The following is a 23,423-nucleotide window of genomic DNA, read 5'->3' as shown; positions in this document are numbered from 1 at the left end:
GATTTGACTATGTTTTAGGTCAGAGGTCGGCAACCTTTCAGAAGTGGTGTGCTGAGTCTTCATTTATTCACTCTAATTTAAGATTTTGCGTGCCAGTAATACAGTTTAACATTTTTTAGAAGGTCTCTTTCTATAAATCTATAATATATAACTAAACTATTGTTGTATGTAAAGTAAATAAGGTTTTAAAAATGTTTAAGAAGCTTCATTTAAAATTAAATTAAAATGCAGAGCCCCCTGGACCAGTGGCCAGGACCCGGGCAGTGTGAGTGCCAATGAAAATCAGCGTGCCATAGGTTGCCTACCCCTGTTTTAGGTGATTATTTTATTTATTTATTTTTGGTCACAATCCATAGTTTTACTGATTCTCTCTCTTTCTCTAGTGCCAGAGCTGTTCCATTGCTTAGGAATGCTGAAGTTTAATACAAACCTCCCTGCAAACAAACTAAATATGGTGACTCATTAATGTGTGTGTCAGTTCAATACGTTAGTAAAAGAAGTGAGAAGAATTGTTGAAACTTTGAGGATGAAGATGAGAAATCTTGCTCTTAGCCACCGTTAGCCATTCTTTGAACCTGCAAGTACAGATTTTTTTTTTTGTCTTTTTGAAATGAAATGAACAATTTTGATCCAAATGGAAACTAGAGCATTGCTTCACTTTCATAGCTATTTGGAAGACTGGCATGAAGATCCAACTATAAAGCAGTGCTATTAATGGAAACATCACAGAAACAGAGACAATATATGTCAGTTTAGATTTCCTTTTCTACAGTTGTTCTGTGTTGTGTTATTTTGGTAGAGGCACCAGTTCATTCCCCCCACCCCCCAAATATATATTTTTAACAGTCTTTTTTGTGTGGCTTCAATTGTTCCTTTTAAAAAGTAAAAATATGCTTTTGGCTAGCAATCAATACTTTCTAAATATAATTTATAATAAAAATATTATGTTAGAAAAGACTATAAATAGCCTGCATGTTGTAATGAAATTACTCCTAATGTCCTACAAAAATTCTAATACAAATACTTGATCAGAGAGAATCAACATTGTCACTGATTTCTGAATTGATTGCATAATGATCCCTTTTCATAAAGTGTCCTGCTGCCTCATTTTGTTGCATTCGCAGTAGATGTACGTATCTGCATCACTGATATTTTAACTGCCTTTGTTCAGCTGATTAATGAAGCTGTGTGACTGCAGACCCTTCTGGATTCAATCAGTCTTGTAATTTCTAAGTGGAAGTCTGCTATTGATGCCTTTATAATTTTAGACCTACTAATGATATAATTATGAAAAAGAAACTAATAATGGGCAAATATGTCAAACTCAAATGTGCAATTTAGGAAAACCTTTATCTATTTCTCACTTAAAATAGAGGGATGGAGAGAAAAATGACGCTGATATTCAAGTAAATAAATGTCATTAAGTAAAATAAATAGGAATAAAATTAAATTTTCAGTATAATCCATCAGATACTTGAAACTGCAGAAACTAAAAGAAAGATGCAGGGGTTTTATTTTGCAGCCATTTTCCAAGAGGAGAAGTGACGTGCCTTCTGCAATGATGTTTATAAGTTTGTACCTAATGTATAGAATATGATTCCTATGTCTGAACTGCAAACTTAGGTTTTTTTACCATCTGATGTGAAACTTGTCTGGGGTTATGGTTGAATAATGATGATTGCTATACCTTTTCTCACATTTTCCATTCTTTAGATTCCATAATCACTTCATAAATTATTCAGAGGAATCGCTTGAAATGTAGCTGCCTCAGGGGTTGAACACAATTCCTATTTAACAGGTCTACAGCAAAACTGCACAACAGTTTGGGACAGGAAACAAAGAATAAATATTCTATCCAATTGACATTGCAGGGAGAACGCAGGAAGTCAGAACACACATCTGTTTTATGTAACTTACTCTGCTGGTCTCCTCAGTAAAGATTGTATGCCACAACTAACAAACTCGGAGGAAAACACTTAAAGCAATAAAGTGGTAGGGAGCATGTATGCATTTATCATTTACTGGAACATTTCCAAACAGTTGTAAAAGACCCTCTCCTCTTAACCATCTCAACTTCTTCTTTTGCCATTGGCAACAGTGGTCACAGAACCAATGCTTCATTAGTTTGTCCCAGTTCATAAAAATAAATGAATAGTTAATAGTATAGAATCATAAAAGATTAGGGTTGGAAGAGACCTCAGGAGGTCATCTAGTCCAACTCCCTGCTCAAAGCAGGACCAACACCAACTAAATCATCCCAGCCAGGGCTTTGTCAAGCTGGGCCTTAAAAACTTCTAAGGATGGTGATTCCACCACCTCCTTAGGTAACCCATTCCAGTGCTTCACCACCCTCCTAGTGAAATAGTGTTTCCTAATATCCAACCTAGACCGTCCCCACTGCAATTTGAGACTATTGCTCCTTGTTCTGTCATCTGACACCACTGAGAACAGCTGAGCTCCATCCTCTTTGGAACCCCCCATTCAGGTAGTTGAAGTCAAATCCCCCCGTGACTCTTCTGCAGACTAAACAAGCCCGGTTCCCTCAGCCTCGCCTCATAAGTCATGTGCTCCAGGCCCCTGATAATTTTCGTTGCCCTCCGCTGGACTCTTTCCAATTTGTCCACATCCTTTCTATAGTGGGGGGCCCAAAATTGGATGCAATACTTCAGATGTGGCCTCACCAGTGCTGAATAGAGGGGAATAATCACTTCCCTCGATCTGCTCCTATTAATGCAGCCCAATATGCTGTTAGCCTCCTTGGTAACAAGGGCACACTGCTGATATCCAGCTTCTTGTCCACTGTAATCCCCAGGTCCTTTTCTGCAGAACTGCTGCCTAGCCAATTGGTCCCCAGCCTGTAGCGGTGCATGCGATTTTTCTGTCCTAAGTGCAGGACTCTGCATTTGTCCTTGTTGAACCTCATCAGATTTCTTTTGGCCCAATTCTCCAATTTGTCTAGATCACTCTGGACCTATCCCTACCCTCCAGCATATCTACCTCTCCCCCCAGCTTTGTATCATCTGCGAACTTTCTGAGGGTGCAATCCATCCCATCATCCAGTTGAATAACTTGAGTAGTTATTGGCAGTTTTGCTATCTGCTTTCAGCAGCTACTGTTCAGTTGTCAGGCCTACACGATGGTATATTCTGAAGTTTCAAAGCTTCTAAAAATAAGTATCTTATAGCAGGAAGATGTCCTTATCAGACCAATATGTTAGGTGCCTGACGTTTGCTTGCCTGAGGAAGTTGCTAAGTCTGTGTGGTTTCTACACCAGCAGCGAGTGTGAATGCATTTTGAGTATAGCCTCATGAATGAGGTCTTAATTGACTCTGCCTCTCCAAAGTTTGGAAGTGCCTGGATCATCGGTTCAGAATTCATCTGAAACAAAATCTAAAATGAGATTTTTGGTTTCATCATTACTAGGAAGAACTTGGATCTACCTCTTGGGATGGTCAGGGGACAGGGGGTGGGGGTGGGGTGGATGGGGCAGGGGTCCTGGGGGGGGGGCCGGGGGGGAGAAGAGGGGGGGGGGGGGGGGGGAGGGGGGGTAGGGGCCGGGCCACGCCTGGCTGTTTGGGGAGGCATAGCCTCCCCTAACCAGCCCTCCATACAATTTCCGAGACACGATGCGGCCCTCAGGCCAGAAAGTTTGTCCATCCCTGCCTTATGAGGATGAATGGTTATGAAAACCAATACCCCAGTAAAAGAAAAAAGGTTCTCCCGATCCCAAAGGACCAAGCCCCAGATCCAGGTCATATACAAGTCAGATCTTACCCACAACTCATGCTGTTGCCAATCCTTTAGAATCTAAAATCTAAAGGTTTATTCATAAAAAGAAAGAAATATAGAGGAGAGCTAAAATTAGTTAAATGGAATCAATTACATACAGTAATGGCAAAGTTCTTAGTTCAGCCTTGTAGCAGTGATGGAATAAACTGCAGGTTCAAATCAAGTCTCTGGAGTACATCCACAGCTTGGATGGGTCATTCAGTCCTTTGTTCAGAGCTTCAGTTTGTAGCAAAGTTCCTCCAGAGGTAAGAAGCAGGATTGAAGACAAAATGGAGAAGATGCAGCTGCCTTTTATAGTCTCTTGCCGTGCGGCCTGTGCTTTCTTTGTTCCAGACACAAGCTGCCCAGCGCATGGCTTGAAAGCCTTAGAGTCTTCTCCGTAGGTATGCCCCTGCATGTCTTGCTGAGTCATAAGGTGTATCTGCCTTCTCTCAATGGGTCAGTTGTATAGCTGATGGTCCTCAATGGGCCATCAAGCAGGCCAGGCAGTGCTGATACCAAACTGTCTGGGGTGTCACCCAGAAGCATAGCACAAGTTTGAAATACAGACAGGATTGAGCCAATACTTATAACTTTAAATATATACAAAAATGGTACCTGCATACAGATAGTATCATAACCAGCAAATTATAACCTTTCATAGACCCCTTACTTGACCTCCTTTGTACAAGATTTGGTGCCACTATAGGACCTTGGTTGCAACAATGATCTATACGGTCACAGTTCATGTCAATAACGTCACCCCCCCTTCATTTATCACACCATACTATATCAGAACAGTACTCCATCTATTCCAATGTCCAGTCTGTGATAGTGGCCAATACCAGCTCCTTAAGAGGATATGCAAGAAACCCCATTATAGAATAACACATTACCTGCCCATAGGGGAAACTTCTTCCTAACCATTGGGGGTGGGTGTGTGTGTGTGTGTGTGTGTGTGTGTACACACACGCTTTTTTTTTTTTTCCTCGTGAGGGTCGTGTGGAGAGTAGGGAGGACCAGACCTCCTTTTCCTCCACAACAGGTTTCAGCTCATCCTGGGGGATTCCCCAGCATTCCCAGGCCAGTTGGGAGATATAATCCCTCCAGCACGTCCTGGGTTGGCCTCTGCTCTGTGGGACGTGCTCACTATAGTTCCAACAGAAGCCTCCCAGGGGCATCCTTATCAGGTGCCCAAAGCACCGCAGCTGGCTCCTCTCGATCCAGAGAAGTCGCGGTTCTACTCCCAAAGCTCTCCCGAATAGTTGAGCTCCTCACCCTGTCTCGAAATGTAAGCCCAGCCACCCTGTGTAGAAACCTCATTTCCGCCGCTTGTACCCATCTCGTCCTTTCAGTCATTACCCAAAGTTCATGATCCTAGGTCAGGATAGGGATGCTTCATCTGAGTAATCAGCTCCCGCTTCACCACCATGGATCGGTACTGCTGCCGCCACACCAATCTGCCAGTTGATTTAATGCTACCGCTTCCCATCACTTGTGAACAAACCCCCTAGATACTTGAACTTGTCAACTAAGGGCAGCTGCTTTCCTCCTGCCCTTCCCCCCAACCTGGAGAGAGCAGTCCACTTTCTTCTGGGAGTGGACTATGACCTCTGATCTGGAGATGCTGATTCTCATCCCAGCTGCAAAATGTTTGAGTGCACATCAGACACTGCAGTCTGAAGAAGCAAGAAGGACATCATCATCTGGAAACAGCAGAGATGCCACCTCCGAGTCACCATACCGGATGCACTCCACAGCTCGGCTGCACCTTTATTCTGTCCATGAAAATCACAAACAGGAGTGGGGACCGGACACACCCTTGGTGGAGTCCAAGGCCCACCTTGAATGAACTCCACTTAATGCCATGAATACAAACACAATTCTAGTCCCGAGAATAGAGGGACTGGATAGCATGCAAAAGCGGCACCGGCACCTCATACTCCCACAGCACTTCCCACAAGACATCTCAGGGAACATGGCCATATGCTTTCTCCAGATCTACAAAGCAAAGGTAGACCAGATTAGCAAACTCCCACGTTCCCTTGAGTATCTTTGAGAGAGCCAAGAGCTGGTCATAAGCTCCTCTCCATCAGTCTGGCATACGTTTTCAGGGAGGCTGAGGAGTGTGATTTACCTGTAGTTGGAACACACCCTCTGGTCTCCTTTCTTAAAAATTGGGACCACCACCCTGGTCCAGAGGTACTGCACCTGCCTTCCACGCAACATTGAAGAGACGCATTAACCGTGACACCCGAACATTATCTGGTGCTTTCAACATCTCCAGGCAAATCTCGTCGACCCCTGCTGCCTTACCACTATGAAGGCATTTTACCACTGTATCGACCTCAGCATCAGAAATAGATCCAGTCTCACCGGAGGTTTCTGGTGCTGCATCCTGAAAGGGGTTACATGTCCATCGAGTTGAGTTCCTTAAAGTGCTCCTTCCGTCTCTCAATGATCTCCTCAACTGAGGTCAGCGTTTCACCACCCTCGCTGAGTACAGTGTGAGCAACAGTGTGAGCAACGTCTTGCCGACCCCTCCTAAGGCAACAAACGGTTTGCCAGAACACCTTTGAAGCCATACCGTAGTCATTCTCCATGGTCTCTCCAAATTCCTCCCAAGCCTGGGCTTTCGCTTCAACTACTACCACAGCTGCAGCCCTCTTAGCCAGCCGGTACCTCTCAGCCATATCAGGAGTCTGGTTTGTGGGCATTGCTTGGAGCATTGATCTCCTTCTTCAACTTGACAGCTTCCCTCACCACTGGAGTCCACCAGTGGATCCTAGGGTTGCCACCATGGCAGGCGCCAACCGCCTTGAGGCCACAGCTTTTCATGGCTGCCTCAACGATTGAGGCCCTGAACATGGTCCATTCGGACTCAATGTCCAAGACCTCACCCGGAATGCAGAAGATGTTCCTCCGAAGATGGGAACTGAAGTCCTTCTACCAGATGTTCCCAGGGAACTCGCATTGATTGTTTGGGCCTCCCATGTTTGTCTGTCTGTCTGTCTGTCTGGGGTTCTGTGCATCGGATCCAACTTACCACCAAATGTTGATTGGTTGCCAGCTCTGCCCCTCTTCGCCTGAGTTTCCAGAACATATGGCCTTAGGTCCAATGAGATGACTATGAAGTCGATTATCAGTCTTCAGCCCAAAGTCCTCTGGTACAAAGTACTTTTATGAGCAACCTTATGTTCAAACATGGTATTCGTTATGGAGAATCTACGACGGGGTAGGCAACCTATGGCACGCGTGCTGAAGGCGGCACGCAAGTTGATTTGCAGTGGCACTCACACTGCCCGGGTCCTGGCCACTGGTCCGGGGGGCTCTGCATTTTAATTTAATTTTAAATGAAGCGTCTTAAACATTTTTAAAACCTTATTTACTTTACATACAATAGTTTAGTTATATATTATAGACTTATAGAAAGAGACCTTCTAAAAACGTTAAAATGTATTATTGGCACACGAAACCTTAAATTAGAATGAATAAATGAAGACTTGGCACACCACTTCTGAAAGGTTGCCGACCCCTGATCTATGACTAGAACAGAAGTCCAATAACAACTCACCTCTCAGGTCCACACCAGGCTGTTCCTCCCAATCACTCCCCTCCCGGTATCTCCATCGTTCCTCACATGAGTGTTGAAGTCCCCCAATAGAACTATGCCTTTAAAAAAAAAAAAAAATCCTATGTAGTATAACTGTGTTGATGATCTCAGTAGAGATTAAAAAACAAAATAACCACTTGCTTACACACCACTCAGGGTCCCATGTGATTTTTTTATAGGCTTATTAGACATGGAAAAGACCTAGTGGATTATCTATGCAAATACAGCATTCTTTCAGTATGTCTTCTAATGTTTTTGTCCAGTCTGGTTATGAAAGTCACAGGTGATGGGGCTTCCAGAACTTCTTAGATGATTTCGTAGATTAATAGCACTGATTTAAATAGCGTTTTCCAGATATCCAGCCTACATTTTTTTCTCTTATTTCATTATTTTCTCATCCTATCGTTCTTACTTAAACTAAGAATATTATGCTAAATTCCTTTTCTCCAAATATTGTAGTCCCGCCTCCCTTTTTCTTATTGCTTAGCCAAGATGTATGTTAGCTCTTTTAATCTTCGAGTCCATCTTGTGCTTGCTTTTGTATTTTTTCTGAGCTTTTTTCCAGTTGCTAATATTTTATAGTAATGTGACACCTAGAATATAAAGGCGTTTAGCCCTTCCTCCCTCTCTGATTTTTATATATACTCCACCATGCATTGATCCATATCGCATTGCAAGCTTGTCTCTCTCTTCTTTATAGTTACTATTACAGTGGCACTGTACATACGATGATGTTTCATTTGCCACCCACTGCCTCTAGGTCTCTCATAATTATAATTGTTGCGTCTCGAATTGTAGATCTGCATTTTCTAATTAATTTCCCCTACATGTATTAGCTTTCACTCTTCCAAATTGATTAAGAACTTGGATAGAAGAAGTGACAATCTGTCTGTATCTCACCTTATTATTTCTTTGTCTTCACTAGTGTTCAAGTTTCCTTTCAACATAGTAACCACAAACTTTTTTAATGCACTAGTAATAATCTTTTTCCCAAATCGTTAATACAGATGTTAAATAAAACTGGACCTAATACAAATCCCTGCAGAACCCCTTTGGGCACCTCCCTACACTTGCTATATTGCATGTTCCTGTTTGTGTAAAGTGTTTGTTTTTAGTTTTCAGTCTGAGTGTTCCAATCCTGTGTGACCATGTATCAAATGCTTGTTAAAATCCAAGTATATTGCATCTACTGTGTTCCATAGTCACTTATTCTGTAACTACCATAAAAGCAGTCAAATTTGTCTGAGAAGATTTGTTCTTTAAAAGGCTATAATAGTGCCTTTTCCTCATTTAGTCATTCTATAGGGTGGTAATCCACGGCATTTATGTAACATCTGAGTAATTGAGCTGTGAGGGTGAAGCACACCTAGGCTTCAAAGGTGAAATTTGCTTCCCAATCTGTCGCCAGGGACAGCCCCCAGTGCAGTTGCTGAGTCTTTCTGCATGTGCAGGGTGTGCAAAGGTACCTTTGTGTGGTCACTGAACCCATGGCCAACCCTGCACAACTTCAGTGTGGTGCTGAGGGCTTTGTGTTGACGGTTTGCTTATACTAGTACTGAATTCATCCTACGTTCTCTACACTTTTATTATGTCTAAATTCATCAGGTTCATGCTTTTCAATATTAAAGGCGTCTCAGCAAGAGGGGCAAATATATTTTGCATACAGCTTTTTTTTATTCACTTCTATGCTCAAAAGCTTTAGCAATTTTGTGTTGGGCTTTTCTTCATTGTTACCTTATATGAAGTCTTTCTTTCAAATGTACTGTATTGTGCCTTTTTATTTTGAAAGGCTGTGCACAGCAGGGCGAGCGCAAAAGGAAATGTGTGCTTCACAGCCTTCATGTTACATTACAAAAATGAGCCAAACAAATAAAACACTACTTGGATTAAGTTCTTGGTTGAAGATGAAGAAAATTGCAGTTTGAGATTAAATTTGTTTTGCTAGGCTTCATTTTTGCGTGTTGTAGATTTGATTGACAAATAGTGATCAATACACATTTTTTTAAAAAGGCGTGAAGTTTTCAAATACACCAGAGCAGTGGTTTTCAAACTTTTTTTCTGGTGACGCAGTTGAAGAAAATTGGTGATGCCTGTGACCCAACGGAGCTGGGGACAAGGGGCTTGGGGTGTGGGAGGGGCTCAGGGCTGGGGCAGAGGGTTCGGGTGCGGGGGTGAAGGCTGTGGGGTGGGGTCGGGAATGAGGTGTTCAGGGTGTGAGAGGGGGCAGGGTGTTGGGGTGTTGGAGGGGGTCAGGGCTCTAGGCTGGGGGTGCAGGCTCTGGGGTGGGGCTGGGGATAAGGGGTTTGGGGTGCAGGAGGGGGCTCCAGGTTTAGGGGGGCTCAGGGCTGGGGCAGGGGATTGGGGCGCGAGCTTACCTCTGGTGGCTCCTGGTCAGCGGCGCAGCCAGGGTGCAGAGGCAAGCTTCCCGCTTTTCCTGGCACCATGGACCACGCTGCTCCCTAGAAGCGGCCAGCAGCAGGTCCGGCTCCTAGGCAGAGGTGTGCAAATGAGACTGCGTGGTTCTCACCCGCAGGCACTCTCCCCACCCCCACCCCCACCCCCTGCCAATTCCTATTGGCTGGTTCCTGGACAATGGAAGTGTGGAGCCAGTGCTTGGGGCAGGGGCAGCACACGGAGCCCCGTGGGGGCGCCCCCCCCCCCCCGGCTAGGAGCCAGACCTGCTGCTGGCCACTTCCAGAGCACAGCGCGGTGTCGGAACAGGTAGGGACTAGCCTGCCTTAGTTTGGGCGGCACCGCCGACGGGACTTTTAACGGCCCGGTTGACAGTGCTGACCAGAGCCGCTGCCGCTCTTCCATTCCGTGACCCAGTTCGAAAACCACTGTACTCGAGGCATTGAGAATTATTTTGAGCTCTTCAGCATAGCACGTCTGTCTCCAAACTCTTTAAAAGATGCCTTTTAGTATGAGGATATATTGCTTTTGAAAATTAGAATTGGAGGGTTTTCAATAGCTCAGATTTCTTGTTCTCTAGACACACACAAATGTAAGCATGATGGGGGTTTTCCATGTTTTCTTTTAATACTTTCTGTTCACTAGTTTTCAAACAGTTTGGCCTATGACTTGCTGATGTGTTTATGGATTACTGCTGGTGTATTGATAATGTGGGTCACCAGCCATTATATGAATTTTCTATTAAAACAGAGTTTACTTAAGTGAATAAATTGTGAAACCATACAACTGTGACACAAATGTAAATACTGTGTTCCATTTCCTAGGAAAGTATTACAGTGTAAATCAGGGGTGGGCAAACTTTTTGGCCCGAGGGCCACATTGGGGTTGCAAAACTGTATGGAGGGCCGGGTAGTGAAGGCTGTGCCTCCCCAAACAGCCTGGCCCCTACCCCCTATTCGACCCCTCCCACTTCCTCTCCCCCCGACTGCCCCTCTCAGAATCCATGACCCATTCAATCCCCCTTGGTCCTTGTCCCCTAATCGCCCCCTCTCAGGACCCCCCCCTGCCCCTAACCACCACCCGGGACCCCATGCCTATCCAACCCCCCCGTTCCCCGTCCCCTATCCACAGTCCTGCCCCCTGAGACTCCCATGCTTATTCACCCCCCCCAATGTTCCCCATCCCCTGACCGCCCCCCAGAACCTCCGCCCCATCCAGCCGCTCCCTGTCCCTTGACTGCCCCCCGGGACCACCCGCTGCTTATCCAACCCCCCGATCCCCCTTACCATGCTGCTCAGAGCAGCATGTCTGGCAGCTGCGCTGTCTGGCCGGAGGCAGACACGTTGCCGCACTGCTTGGCAGGAGCGTGCAACCCAGCTGCCCAGAGCACTGCCCGTGCGGCGGCATAGCTGCGGGGGAGGGGCCAGGGCTAGACTCCCCGGCCGGGAGCTCAAGGGCCGGGCAGGACAATCCTGCGGGCTGGATGTGGCCCGCGGGCTGTAGTTTGGCCACCTCTGGTATAAATGCCCACTGCTGTATGTTTAACAGCTTATGTAGTGTAATAACTATTACACTCCTGGTTTAATTATGCTACTATTGCATTTTCCTTTCTCATTAGAGAAGCTTACTCGATGGGTATATAAAACACCAGCTCTTGTTTCAGAATGGTAAAATAAAGTGAAATAAACTGTATAGAATCTGAGAGGCATGTGATTTTTGCTAGTCTCTTTAGCAGAATGGCCGGTTTAAAACCAAGTGTGCAACTTAACATTTTACAAAATTAAGATATTCCCTTTATATTTGCCTTGGTTTGGGATAATTTTGAGGATTATAAATTACTAAAATTTTTGAGTGTGCAATGTTTCTATACAGCAGTCAGATTTGTGCATGTAAATTCTAAGAGTAGGGAGGGATGAAGGAATATTTCTTGGTAACAACTGTTGGAGAAAGCTGCAGGCATAATATTGCTCAACTTTTTTTTTTTTTTTGAGAGTAGTAGTGTAAAGAGTTTTTGTTATATACAAGATTTAACAGCTCAGTCTGCTACAATCCAAAAATTCTCCCATGACGAATGCAGAAGCTGCTCTGAATTCCGTAGAGGGAAAAATTTCCTCTTCTGCAGCCTCTCATGATTGGATGCTGTGCCCTTTCCTAGAGTAGTTTGACTCCAAATGCCGTATCTAACATAAGTGAAAGATGATGTCACTAATGACAGTGCCCTCTAGCAACCATTTCCCACTGGGACATTGCCTGGATCCAGTTGTTTTGCAGATAAGTTACGTATCAGCGTGGATGTAGTTTAGCATGTAGATGTGAATTTGGGCAGTATATCTGTGGTACCAAAGAATTATGGATCAAAAAGTAAAATGGGTCATGACCATATTTTATGGGTTAGAGCCATTGAAACGGGGTAGCACTGCCTGCTGTTGGATATTAGTAGTGCCATTACAGTAGCTGGCAAGGCTGGCCCTAGACATTTAGTTGGCATCTCCACACTTGTTCTGTGACTCTACTTAATGCTGTGGTTGGTGTGAGCTGCCAACTTCAATGGGCTGCAGCTCTTGGCTGCAGCAGTAAGAGACAAAGAGGAAAATGGCTTAGGTACCATGTATTGTGGTTATTTATGGTTTAATCGTGGTCTTGTGGCAATACATTCCGATTGGCTAAGAGGTACCTTTTGCAATATGTGATATTAAGCTTTTTTTTTTTTCCCCCTTGTGTAACTAGGGGAAATGGAAGAAGAGATGGAAAACCCAGAAATGGTTGATTTACCAGAGAAACAGAAGCATCAGCTAAGGCATCGAGAACTGTTTCTCTCACGACAGCTGGAATCTTTACCTGCCACGCACATAAGGTAATGACTTAATTCTTCTAGAACTGTTTAGTCAAGAAGAAACAGTACAATATTGGTCCAGTATTCTTCCTGTGTAAAGAATAAACTTTATGCAAAAGTTAGTAATGCCATTGTATATATCATAAGTTTAATATATTTTTTTCATAAAATGTAATTTCTTTCTTTTTTTAGAGGCAAATGCAGCGTTACTCTGTTAAATGAGACAGAATCCCTTAAATCATATCTGGAACGGGAGGTATGAATCCATTTTGCGAATTGCAAAGCTTCACCGGGTTATTTTGCCACAGTTTAGTATTGGTGGCTTTCTGCAAGTAGCCCAATTATGAGGTTTTCTTCTTTTCTCATTTCTGAAGTTCACTGGGTGTTGTCAGGGCCACTAAAAAACATTAAGGTCAATAAAATTGTCTGGTTCTGCAATTTTCATTTTGCTGTAAAATTTTTTGTTGCTCTAGCAAGCAAAGCCCATTGTTTAAATATATATTTGTGACAACACTAAACCATTCCTCCTCCTATAAAGAAAACCATACTTATTTTGTCAGCCCAGCAGTCTGAAAGTTCAAAGATTAAGGTTCACCTGTTGACAGGAATAAACTGAAATATGTAATAGAAGTTACTGTTAGCAACTATTATAGTTGAGACTGCAAAACAGTTTGCCCTATTTTTGCAAGGTCATTTTCTAGAACTATCTACTGAGGCTGAAATTTTGGTTGGTATCTCTTCAAAGTTAATTTCTGGAAGACTCAATCAAATCTATTCTTGAGTTATAGGAAAGTGTGGGGGGGAATACCCCCATTTCCCCCCCCCCCTTTTTTTGGATCCATTCATAAATTAATTTTTTTTCTAACCAATCTATTTTTAATGCAACAGCATAACTGCTAAAGCGTCAGACTTGAAGCTAGGATTAGACTTTCAGTAGTAGTGAGACTCCTTCAAAATCTTTATCCATTCTCCTTAACGAGGAGCATGTGCTCTAGTAAGCCTGGGAAAGAGAGAACAAAGATTTTAGACAATTGGAAAATTACTTGTGAACAAACTCAGTGGACATCTGCTGAAGTTTTAGCAGAGGTCATTGGAGCCTCATCTCTTCTATGATGTTCGTGCACATACTCTCCCTTTCTAGCCTGATGGATGCAAAGACAGTTTGTCATTGTGCACACTGAAAATTTTATATTCTTATTTTTCTGATTTAAATGCACCTCTTATTATATTATTGATGCTGTAGGATATATACATCATAGGATATAGAAGCTATTTAAGTTGTCTGAATTAACATTATATTGGAACCCTAGGCCTACATTTTTGATAGTGACTCAATTTTTGGTTATCCAGATTGACTTTCAGGAAATGTCAAGCACCCACCCTCTGGATGTCGGGCCTGTTAAAGATGTCTCCAACTGAACACCTAAAAATTGGGGCATCCCAAACCACTAGTATCTCCTTAAGATTTAGGCCTTGGTCCTTACTTTCTGGTATTTTTGTGAATTTAAACTGTGCAGCCGTAATCTTATATTAACACATTTATGTGTGTTTAATTTTAGTTACAATTGACATCTCTGAGCTGCCCACTGGTGTCAGCAATCTTGTTGGAATTTGACCTGACAGTCTGGGAGCTTCGTTTCAGAGATTATTAGCAAGTTTTTTTTAAATTTTATTTATATGGAGAAGTAAAAGTGAATTTTGTATGATAGTAGTATTACAAACATCTGCAAGGGGGGGTGATGTCCTTTGAGCAGACTTAAATGTTACATAAGTATGAGACAGGAAAAATCTATTGATTGAAAACATTATGGCAACAGCTGTTAATTTGTTTAAAAAAACAAAACAGGTCTTGCAGATTGTAAACTAGAATCTGTTCCTTGATCAAGCTTCCTTATAAATACATTTGTAACCTCCTTTAATACTTGTTTAATAGTCAGAAAATTAAATTGAATCTGATATTCATGTTTAAGATTTTTTTTAAAAAGTGACTTACTTGCTGAATATTCAATTTTCTTTTCAGAATGTTAAACTAGAAACATGGCGAGTCTCACCTAAGGCTGCCAAATGGACAGGGTGTTAAACAAGGCCCACTGAATTCAGAAAATGGTCACCAGCAGCAGGTAGCTGAGAAAATGCCAATTGAAAGCGCAAGTTTAGAAAGCCTAGTTAGTTTCATTATTTGATAATACTTAGTTGTTTAGTGCTCTTCATCCTACAGATCTTGAGACACTTTTCAAAGGAAAGAAGTATATTTATCCCTATTATAGAGATGGGTAAACTGAGACAGAGGTGAACTGACGTGCCCACAGTCATGCAGCAGTTCAGGTGCAAATCTGGGATTAGAACCCTGGTAACTTTCCCTTTGAACTGTCAGAATTCTGGGCTGAGTGATGTTGGCTATTTTTAAAACTGAGCAGGCATCTTGGGAAGAAACTTCACACAATAAGAGACGTTTCATGAAGGTGTTCTGTTACCACAGTAAGGACCTGTTTTAGTGCTAACAAACTTAGTAGACATAGAAGATGGAGAGAAATGGAGAGTTTTAGAAAACGTGTGGGTGTGGAGCGTGGAGAGAGCAATGAAAAGAAAGGGCTGAAGAGAGTGGGGAGAATAGGAGACAATTGCCCTCCCATAAATTCATAATAGGTGGTGTAATACCTGCCTGTCCCTTTCAACCTCCTTACCTTTTTCCCCCTATCCCTGAAAACTACACTTTCAATTTCAAACATGGCACTGAAAAAGGAAAAACAGTGTCCTAGAGATCTGGAATCTGGCCCCCGCACGTGGTGCCTGCTCCTGGGAGAGGTGGAGTCAGACCCGGGACTGTGTACCCGGTAGTAAGTGAGACATACAGGCTAAACTTCTGGGGGAGGTCATGGGCAAAACAGAAGTGATCTTCAGCTGGGTAGCGGAGGTTTGCTTAGATACCCCTTCCAGTGGAAGGTTTTGTTAAACTCCTTGGGGCAGGCTAGCACTGACACCACTGCTGGTTCAGATTGCATTTGGAAGAGGGGGAAAATAAGAAGGAAGAGAAGCCAGGGGGAGAATCTGAATTTACTGTAGTCGTTGATCCCAAAGAGGGTTGGGATGAGAACACAGAACACTTCCTCCTCCACTCCACGCAATGTTTTATGTCCCCAAACTATTTCATTGCCTTGCAAGCATGCGTCCAGCAGCCTGGGAGAACTTTGCGCCATGGGTGGCTGCCCAGGCTGCTTACTAGTCTGTGAATGGCCCTGAAAAGGAAAAATAAACTGTAGTATGTTTCAAATGTGTTTTTAATTGAGCTGGCAAAATCCAGTTAACAGACTGCCAAGACAGTTAGCTAATTAGTGTTTCTGACCTTAGATTAGTTGGTACGAATTCCCAACTGACCAACATCTCTTGATTTCTGTATTTTCCTTAGAGAGATGGGGGGGGAAGGGGAAGAATATCTTTTTATTGGACCAACTTTTGCTACTGAAAGAGGCATTCCTTCATGCTCTGTGCAAGCTTGAAAGCTTGTGTCTTTCACCAACTGAAGTTGGTCCAGTAAAAGATCCTCAGACCGATACAGCCACAATAACACTGCAAACAACAAAATATTTTCCTGTCCATGTCAGCCATTTTTTTTTTCTGGCCATTTCTCTTTCCCTACTTTTTCTGTAGATTCCTTTGGCTTTGGTCTTTGGCTAACGTTACTGACAAATTAGGGTGGGGTCAGGATCAGAAAGGGACATTCAGAACACATGTGCCACACCTCATTTTCTTCATAGTTCCGTTCTAATTCCAGCAATCCATTTTGATTTTTTCTAAACATGTTGAGCATAAATGATATTTTATATATTTTTAATTTTCTCTTTTCTTCCTTTCAAGCAGTGTTGTGAAAGAGGTGTATACAGTTTTTACAGCTAAAATGAGCCCAGACTTTGTGAAAGGACTATGCCATTTCCTATGTAGGTTTGAATATAACTTTTTCCAGCATTTTGACTCTTCTGGAGATGGTCTAATGTGACTTCCACCACCAGGTGGTGAGGAGAGTCTAGCTGGCCTTTTGAGGTTACGGAACTCTCAGCTTCCCTGGAGTATTCTTTGCATTTGGACTCCAGTAAGAGTGAGACTACATTGCTACAAACTTAATTCCATAGGAGTCGTTTTTTGAAAAGCCTGTTTAAAGAGCAGTATACAGCAGAACTTGCGTTCTTCCTAGTAATGTCTTGGAGGAAGGTGGCAGGGGCTTTGCACCACAGCTTTGGGGCAACAGGCTCCCTTGCACCTTGCTCAGGGATCCCAGGTGTCCAGCTTCCTTCTAATGGCTGAGAGAAGGACCGTAAGTCAAGACAATTTTCAGTATTTGAGATCTTTTATGTTGATGAATCTGCTACCAAACTTAAGAAAAACAGAACTTGGCATATTTCTTTTGGGAACAAGGATGAGAACAGTAGAGAGGGTTGGGTTTTTCTTCCTAAATGGAAATAGAAAGATTTTTTTTTTTTTAAATAGAAATTTGTTTGGAAGTTTCAGTAAGTAAATATCTACATTCTCTAGCCAGCGATACATACAGTAGCCAACTTACTGTTAGAGGGAAAGGAATGTAGAAGAGTTACAACAGGACACTAAAAATGCAAATCCCACATGACAAACCATTTTTTCCAAAGCTAAAGTTTTAAAAAATGGATGCTTGGAGTTGGCTTCTGGATCAGAGATCTGATCGTCCAAAGTGGTGAGCACCCAAATGCTGCCTATAGAGGTCATGGGAGGCGATGGTTACAAGGCACTTCAGAAAATCTGTCTGTTTACTTAGGTGCTGAAATATACAGCTAGAAGCCTTTAGACTCCAATTTTTGAAAATCTTGACTGAAGAAACTTTACAAATCAGAACTAGAGTCTGTGTTGTAAGAGAATTCTGCACATACATTCCGCCTATGCCCTACTGTTGACATGTCCCCTCTTTTCCTTATTGGCAGGGGTGGAGGGTAGGTGGCAGCAGAGGTGGCAGAACCAGCTCACTCTAGAAGAGAGTTCATCTGCACAAGCAGTATTCTTCGCTGACCATCTCACTGCTTTAAGGAGTGGACTGGAGTATCTGGCCTCCTGAGCTGATAGCATGACATGCTACATTGCTTTGCTTGTGTATTTGCTGGTCAATCTGCCTGAGAATGACAACTGTTACACTAGATATACTGCAGCCCTAGAGATGGATACTCTGGGGCTAAAACACAAATAAAACACTTGCATTTGTAATACTGAGAGATGCAAAACAAAAACCCCTTTTACTTTTGTTTGTGACAATACTGACTTAAATGTTTTACAACTGACAAGATGATGAGCCTAATTCTCATCAGCACTAAAGCTGCCTTGCACGGCTCTGGCATCAATTACATTTACACCCACAGTGCGGCCCCTTTATACTGTCAGAGTGATGTAAAGCGCCGTTAGTGTGCATGAGAATTAGGCCCAATATTCTCATTCAGATTCATGTAGGCCCTGCTCCAATGCCTATTCAAGTCCAATGGGAAGGCTCCCATTTTTGTGAATGGGGCTTAGGATCAGGCCTTTGTTAAGCACCAGCATCATGCTCCATACTGTGCAAGACACAAAATAAGGCTATTAACAGGCTTGGAGAGTTCAGTCTAAAGTGGAAATAGGATTGGTGCTCCCTCTGCTGCAGGAGATCAGGATGGACTCTTTCCTTGCTATTGAGACTATTCAAAAGTTTAAAGTTCTTGGATTTGGTAACTGGATACCATTATTATTGGAGCAATAGAAATACAGCGGGAAGGGGAAAACTTCACTGATACTTTCTTGTCAACCCTGGATGCGCCTGCAAGTGGGGCTCAAGAAGCAGAAGTGACTTGCAGTTGTAAGCCTTTAGGTTACAGTAGTCTACCATGTGGCTGAATGTGTGTTGTGACCTAGCAATGGCTTTTTCCGTTTCTTGGGCTTGTACAACTTATTGTCCCCCGTTGAGGCTCAAAGTGAGCTGGAGTGCGCAATACCGCCATTCAGCAGCACTGCTTTATTTTCCCTGCCCTCTACACCTCTATGTATGGGCAGCGAGGAATGTATATTGTGGGAGGAGTCCACATACCCTCACAGTGTAGGTAGCTGCCAAAGGGCTCATTGGTTGCTCTCTGGAATATTGCAAGGCACAGTCGCATTTTTAATTGCCTCAGCAGTGCCATGTGGTGTAGTCTCCTGCAAGAGGAGGAGAATTCACCACCATAGGGTATTAATTTTAATGGTTTTGTTTAGATCCTTATACTGTGTATGTGTCACTTTGTTCTGGGATGTTGGTCATTGTGGTGCCAGAGCCTCATTTGTATCACACAAGAGGAAATTGTGCTCATGTTAGCTGTAATGACTGTATATGTGTTCCTAAGTAAATGAAACCATTTGGGAGGAGTACTGTTTTATTTTCAGAAGAAAGTCATACTATTTCATTTTGTTTTTTAAGACTGGTGTTTGGTTCATAGTTCATCCACCTGATTAAAAAAAAAAAAAAATCTGTAATTAAAAACTGGCCACTAGCTACCAGTAACGTTAATAATGTTGCTTGCCTTTTGTCTTTGTTTTATTTTTAGGATTTCTTCTTTTATTCACTAGTGTATGATCCACAACAAAAGACTCTCCTGGCTGATAAAGGAGAGATTCGCGTTGGAAACAGATACCAGGCAGATATAACAGACTTATTAAAAGAGGGTAATTTCCATGATTTTCATTAGAATTGTCAAGATACCATGTTGAAAATGGCTTTTTTTTTTTTTTTTAAATGGACTGTTGGCTCATGGGTTATGGACTCTTTCACTTCTAGGTCACATGGTGGGGACTATGTCCTGGTTTCTTAGAGGCTAATGTGGTGTTACCAGCTGAAGGCAATTAGTTGGGTTTCAGTCCAAGCTCAAGTGGGCAGTTGTCCAGGTCATGAAAGCTGTTGCAACAAATTGGATTAATTGGTTCCCTCTGAACCTATTCTTTTATTTAATTGAGATTTGCCTTGGGGAGCCCAAATTTTCACCACGCACATGAAAGGTGTTTTTGTGTTCTGAATCAACCCTCTCCTCACACCAAGGGTCCTTCCCAACCAATCACCCATTAAATACTGTCTGCCCATTACTCCTGGGTGCCCACTCCCAACAGCCATCTAACCACCCATCACTTTTGGCTGAGATCATAGAATCATAGCATATCAGGGTTGGAAGGGACCTCAGGAGGTCATCTAGTCCAATCCCCTGCTCAAAGCAGGACCGATCCCCAACTAAATCATCCCAGCCAGGGCTTTGTCAAGCCTGACCTTAAAAACCATTAAGGAAGGAGATTCCACCACCTCCCTAGGTAACCCATTCCAGTGCTTCACCACCCTCCTAGTGAAAAAGTTTTTCCTAATATCCAACCTAAACCTCCCCCACTGCAACTTGAGACCATTACTCCTTGTTCTGTCATCTGGTACCACTGAGGACAGTATAGATCCATCCTCTTTGGAACTCCCTTTCAGGTAGTTGAAAGCAGCTATCAAATCCCCCCTCATTCTTCTCTTCTGCAGACTAAACAATCCCAGTTTCCTCAGCCTCTCCTCATAAATCATGTGCTCCATCCCCTTAATCATTTTTGTTGCCCTCCACTGGACTCTTTCTAATTTTTCCACATCCTTTTTGTAGTGTCAGGCCCAAAACTGGACACAGTACTCCAGATGAGGCCTCACCAATGTCGAATAGAGGGTAATGATCACGTCCCTCTATTTGCTGGCAATGCCTTACTCATACAGCCCAAAATACCGTTAGCCTTCTTGGCAACAAGGGCACGCTGTCGACTCATATATCCAGCTTTTCGTCCACTGTAACCCCTAGGTCCTTCTCTGCAGAACTGCTGCCTAGCCGTTGGGTCCCTAGTCTGTAGTAGTGCATGGGATTCTTCCATCCTAAGTGTGGACTCTGCACTTGTCCTTGTTGAACCTCATCAGATTTCTTTCGGCCCAATCCTCTAATTTGTCCAGGTCCCTCTGTATCCTATCCCTACCCTCCAGGGTATCTACCACTCCTCCCAGTTTAGTGTCATCTGCAAACTTGTGATGCTGGAACTCTCACTTATAGAGCAGGAGCGATTAAGGATTTGCTGGCATGAACTGTGTTCCAGGACAAAGAAAATTGTGGGGATTTACTGCTGACTCCTGATGCATGTAAGGGAGAGGGAGAACTGTAGGAATCATTGTCCCTTTTCCTGCAAGCCCAAGGAAAGAGGGAGCTGGAGCTCTGGGGATCTTTGCTTTCCGACACTCTCAGGCCCTGAAGGAGGGGAAGCAAACAGATATTCACTCTTATCCCCTCCAGTTCTCGTTCTTTCTTTCTCGCGCGCGCCTCTGGGGGGTGCCTTCCCTTCTCCAGAGGGGGAACAGCTGCGAACCACAGTACAAGGATCTCCATCAAATCTTCTGATTGTGCTGTTCTTCTGGCCAGAGGTGTGCAGTAACATTGGTGCTTTGATCTGTGCGTTGCTGACATTATCTAGCTTAGTTTTAGACCAGGCAGAAGAGGGTGGATCACAGATCAGGGTTTCTATTTTCTCTGCTTGGGAAACTGGCATGTTTCAGCTGCAACTGGACTAGCCTCCAAACATTACAGGAGGAAGAGTTAACCTTTATGGACCACCCTTTCCACACATTGGGAAGACAGGGCTAGGCGGAAGAAGAATCTTCAGATCTTCTGTAGAGAATAAAAGGGAAGCCAATGTTCGCTGGGCTGGGAAGAGAAGAAACTATAGAGAGGGAAGATGGTCGAGGAAAAGATTTGCCCAACAGTGTTCTGATGTCCTTCATACAGCTCCACTCTGCCCCCCCCCCCCCCCGATCAGCTGATTAATTGTGTATTGCTGGGGCTGCTGTGTGAGGAGGAGTTGTGGATTTTGGGGGACTGGAGAGAGTGTTTGGGATGAGGGGAGAGAAAAAAGAATGGGAGGAAGAAAGGTAAAAATTGTGGGGGAACAGTGGGGCAAATGACACAGGGAAGGTGGAAGTAAAAGGTTTAATAGAGGGAAAAAGAGGTACACTAATATAGAGACTGTAAAATGTGGCAAGCCTTAAAGTGGAGGTGAAGTGAAGGAAGAATCACAATGAAGGTGTGCATTTAAAAATGTATTTAATGGCCAAATGAGTATGATACTCATACTCTGCGGAGTATCAGAGGGGAAGCCGTGTTAGTCTGGATCTGTAAAAAGTGGCAAAGAGTCTTGTGGCACCTTATAGACTAACAGACATATTGGAGCTTGAGCTTTCGTGGGTGAATACCCAATTCGTCAGACGCATACTGTGTGGAAAGATCCCAATTTCTCAGCATTCTGGTATCATTGTCAATCACATGGTATGTTTCAACTTTATGCTGCAGCATGAACTTCCTAGTATTTCCAGGGGTTGCTTGGGTCATTTTTAGAATGGAAGATAGTGATTGTATTTAAGAGTACGTTTTTGTTTAAAAAATATTAAAGTATGCAATATCTTTCTATAGACATAACACACTAAGGCCTGGTCTACACTAACCCCCCAAGTCGAACTAAGGTACGCAACTTCAGCTACGTGAATAACGTAGCTGAAGTCGACATACCTTAGTTCGAACTTACCGCGGTTCAGACGCGGTCCACATGCGGCAGGCAGGCTCCCCATCGACTCCGCGGTACTCCTCTCGCCGAGCTGGAGTACCGCAGTCGACGGCGAGCACTTCCTGGTTCGACTTATCGCGTCCAGACCAGACGCGATAAGTCGAACCCAGAACTTTGATCCCCAGCCACCGAACTAGCGGCTGGGTGTAGACCAGCCCTAAGTATATAGGCCAACTTTTTCTGCATGACGGTGAAAAAGTTGTTCAGACTGGGTGAAAGGCTTTGGGTGAAAGGTTTTCCTGCCACGGCCACACAAACAGCAAGATAATGTGCTTTAATAGACCAAGGGCCTGGCAGTTACATATTTTTTGGGTGAGATGAAATACAGAAGAAAAACACTTTTATTCTTTCTGAAAGCTGCTATGCCAAAACATTTCTAACTTGCATTTCAACCAGGTGAAGAAGATGGAAGAGATCAATCAAAACTTGAAACAAAAGTTTGGGAAGCATTTAATCCGCTAATAGACAAACAGATAGACCAGTTCTTGGTGGTAGCACGGTAAGAAAATTTGGCTTTCCTTGGGGGGAAAAAACTAAAGAACTTTAACTTTTTTTTCCTTTTTTGTAAATTTTGGTGGTGATTTCTTGTTTTACCTTCTCCTATCCCGAACCCAATGTTCATGTTCTCTCTCTCTCTCCTGGTATGAACTTTTTTGGTTGCTGGTTCACTTGCTCCTTTTTAAAAAAAGATGTGTTTCGCTTGCCTAAATGGGGTATGTGACTTGAAGTGCAAGATATGAGACTGAATTGTTGTTCCCAATCTGAGACAGAAAATGCAAACAAAATACAGGAATTATGGACAACCGTATCCTGGGAGGTTACTGAAATACCTATTTTAACATTTTGATGGGAGTGGGGTAAGGGTTTTCAAATAGCATTGCTAGATTATGTAGATGCAATTTATTTTTGGGCAAAATCTTCAAAATCTGTACAGTTAGTAGATGTTGAAAATGTACATTGATCTCATTACTCATCCTGGTACCCTTGCAAGGAGCATGAAGACACCTTGATGCATGTTGTTTGCAGATGATATAAATATAAAAATATATGGAGATATACCTATCTCATAGAACTGGAAGGGACCCTGAAAGGTCATTGGGTCCAGCTCCCTGCCTTCACTAGCAGGACCAAGTACTGATTTTTGCCCCAGATCCGTAAGTGGCCCCCTCA

At 43.2% G+C, this 23,423-nt stretch overlaps 1 protein-coding gene across 3 annotated transcripts in view; it reads left to right on the top strand.

The window, feature by feature from the left end:
* The window catches only part of LOC112107419 (metastasis-associated protein MTA1), a 160,933-nt gene that overhangs the window by 57,636 nt on the left and 79,874 nt on the right, over window positions 1–23,423 (top strand). For all 3 annotated transcript variants that reach the window (XM_026656152.1, XM_026656150.1, XM_026656151.1), the window contains exons 4-7: window positions 12,521–12,647; window positions 12,819–12,882; window positions 19,190–19,307; window positions 22,650–22,752. In XM_026656152.1, coding sequence (XP_026511937.1) covers window positions 12,521–12,647; window positions 12,819–12,882; window positions 19,190–19,307; window positions 22,650–22,752 — 412 coding nt within the window. The remainder of the gene's footprint in view (window positions 1–12,520; window positions 12,648–12,818; window positions 12,883–19,189; window positions 19,308–22,649; window positions 22,753–23,423) is intronic.

This window comes from Terrapene carolina, unplaced genomic scaffold (assembly GCF_002925995.2).
Source record: "Terrapene carolina triunguis isolate 2854851 unplaced genomic scaffold, T_m_triunguis-2.0 Scaffold212, whole genome shotgun sequence".
NCBI lineage: Eukaryota > Metazoa > Chordata > Testudines > Emydidae > Terrapene > Terrapene triunguis.
This window is presented reverse-complemented; position numbering and strand designations above follow the sequence as displayed.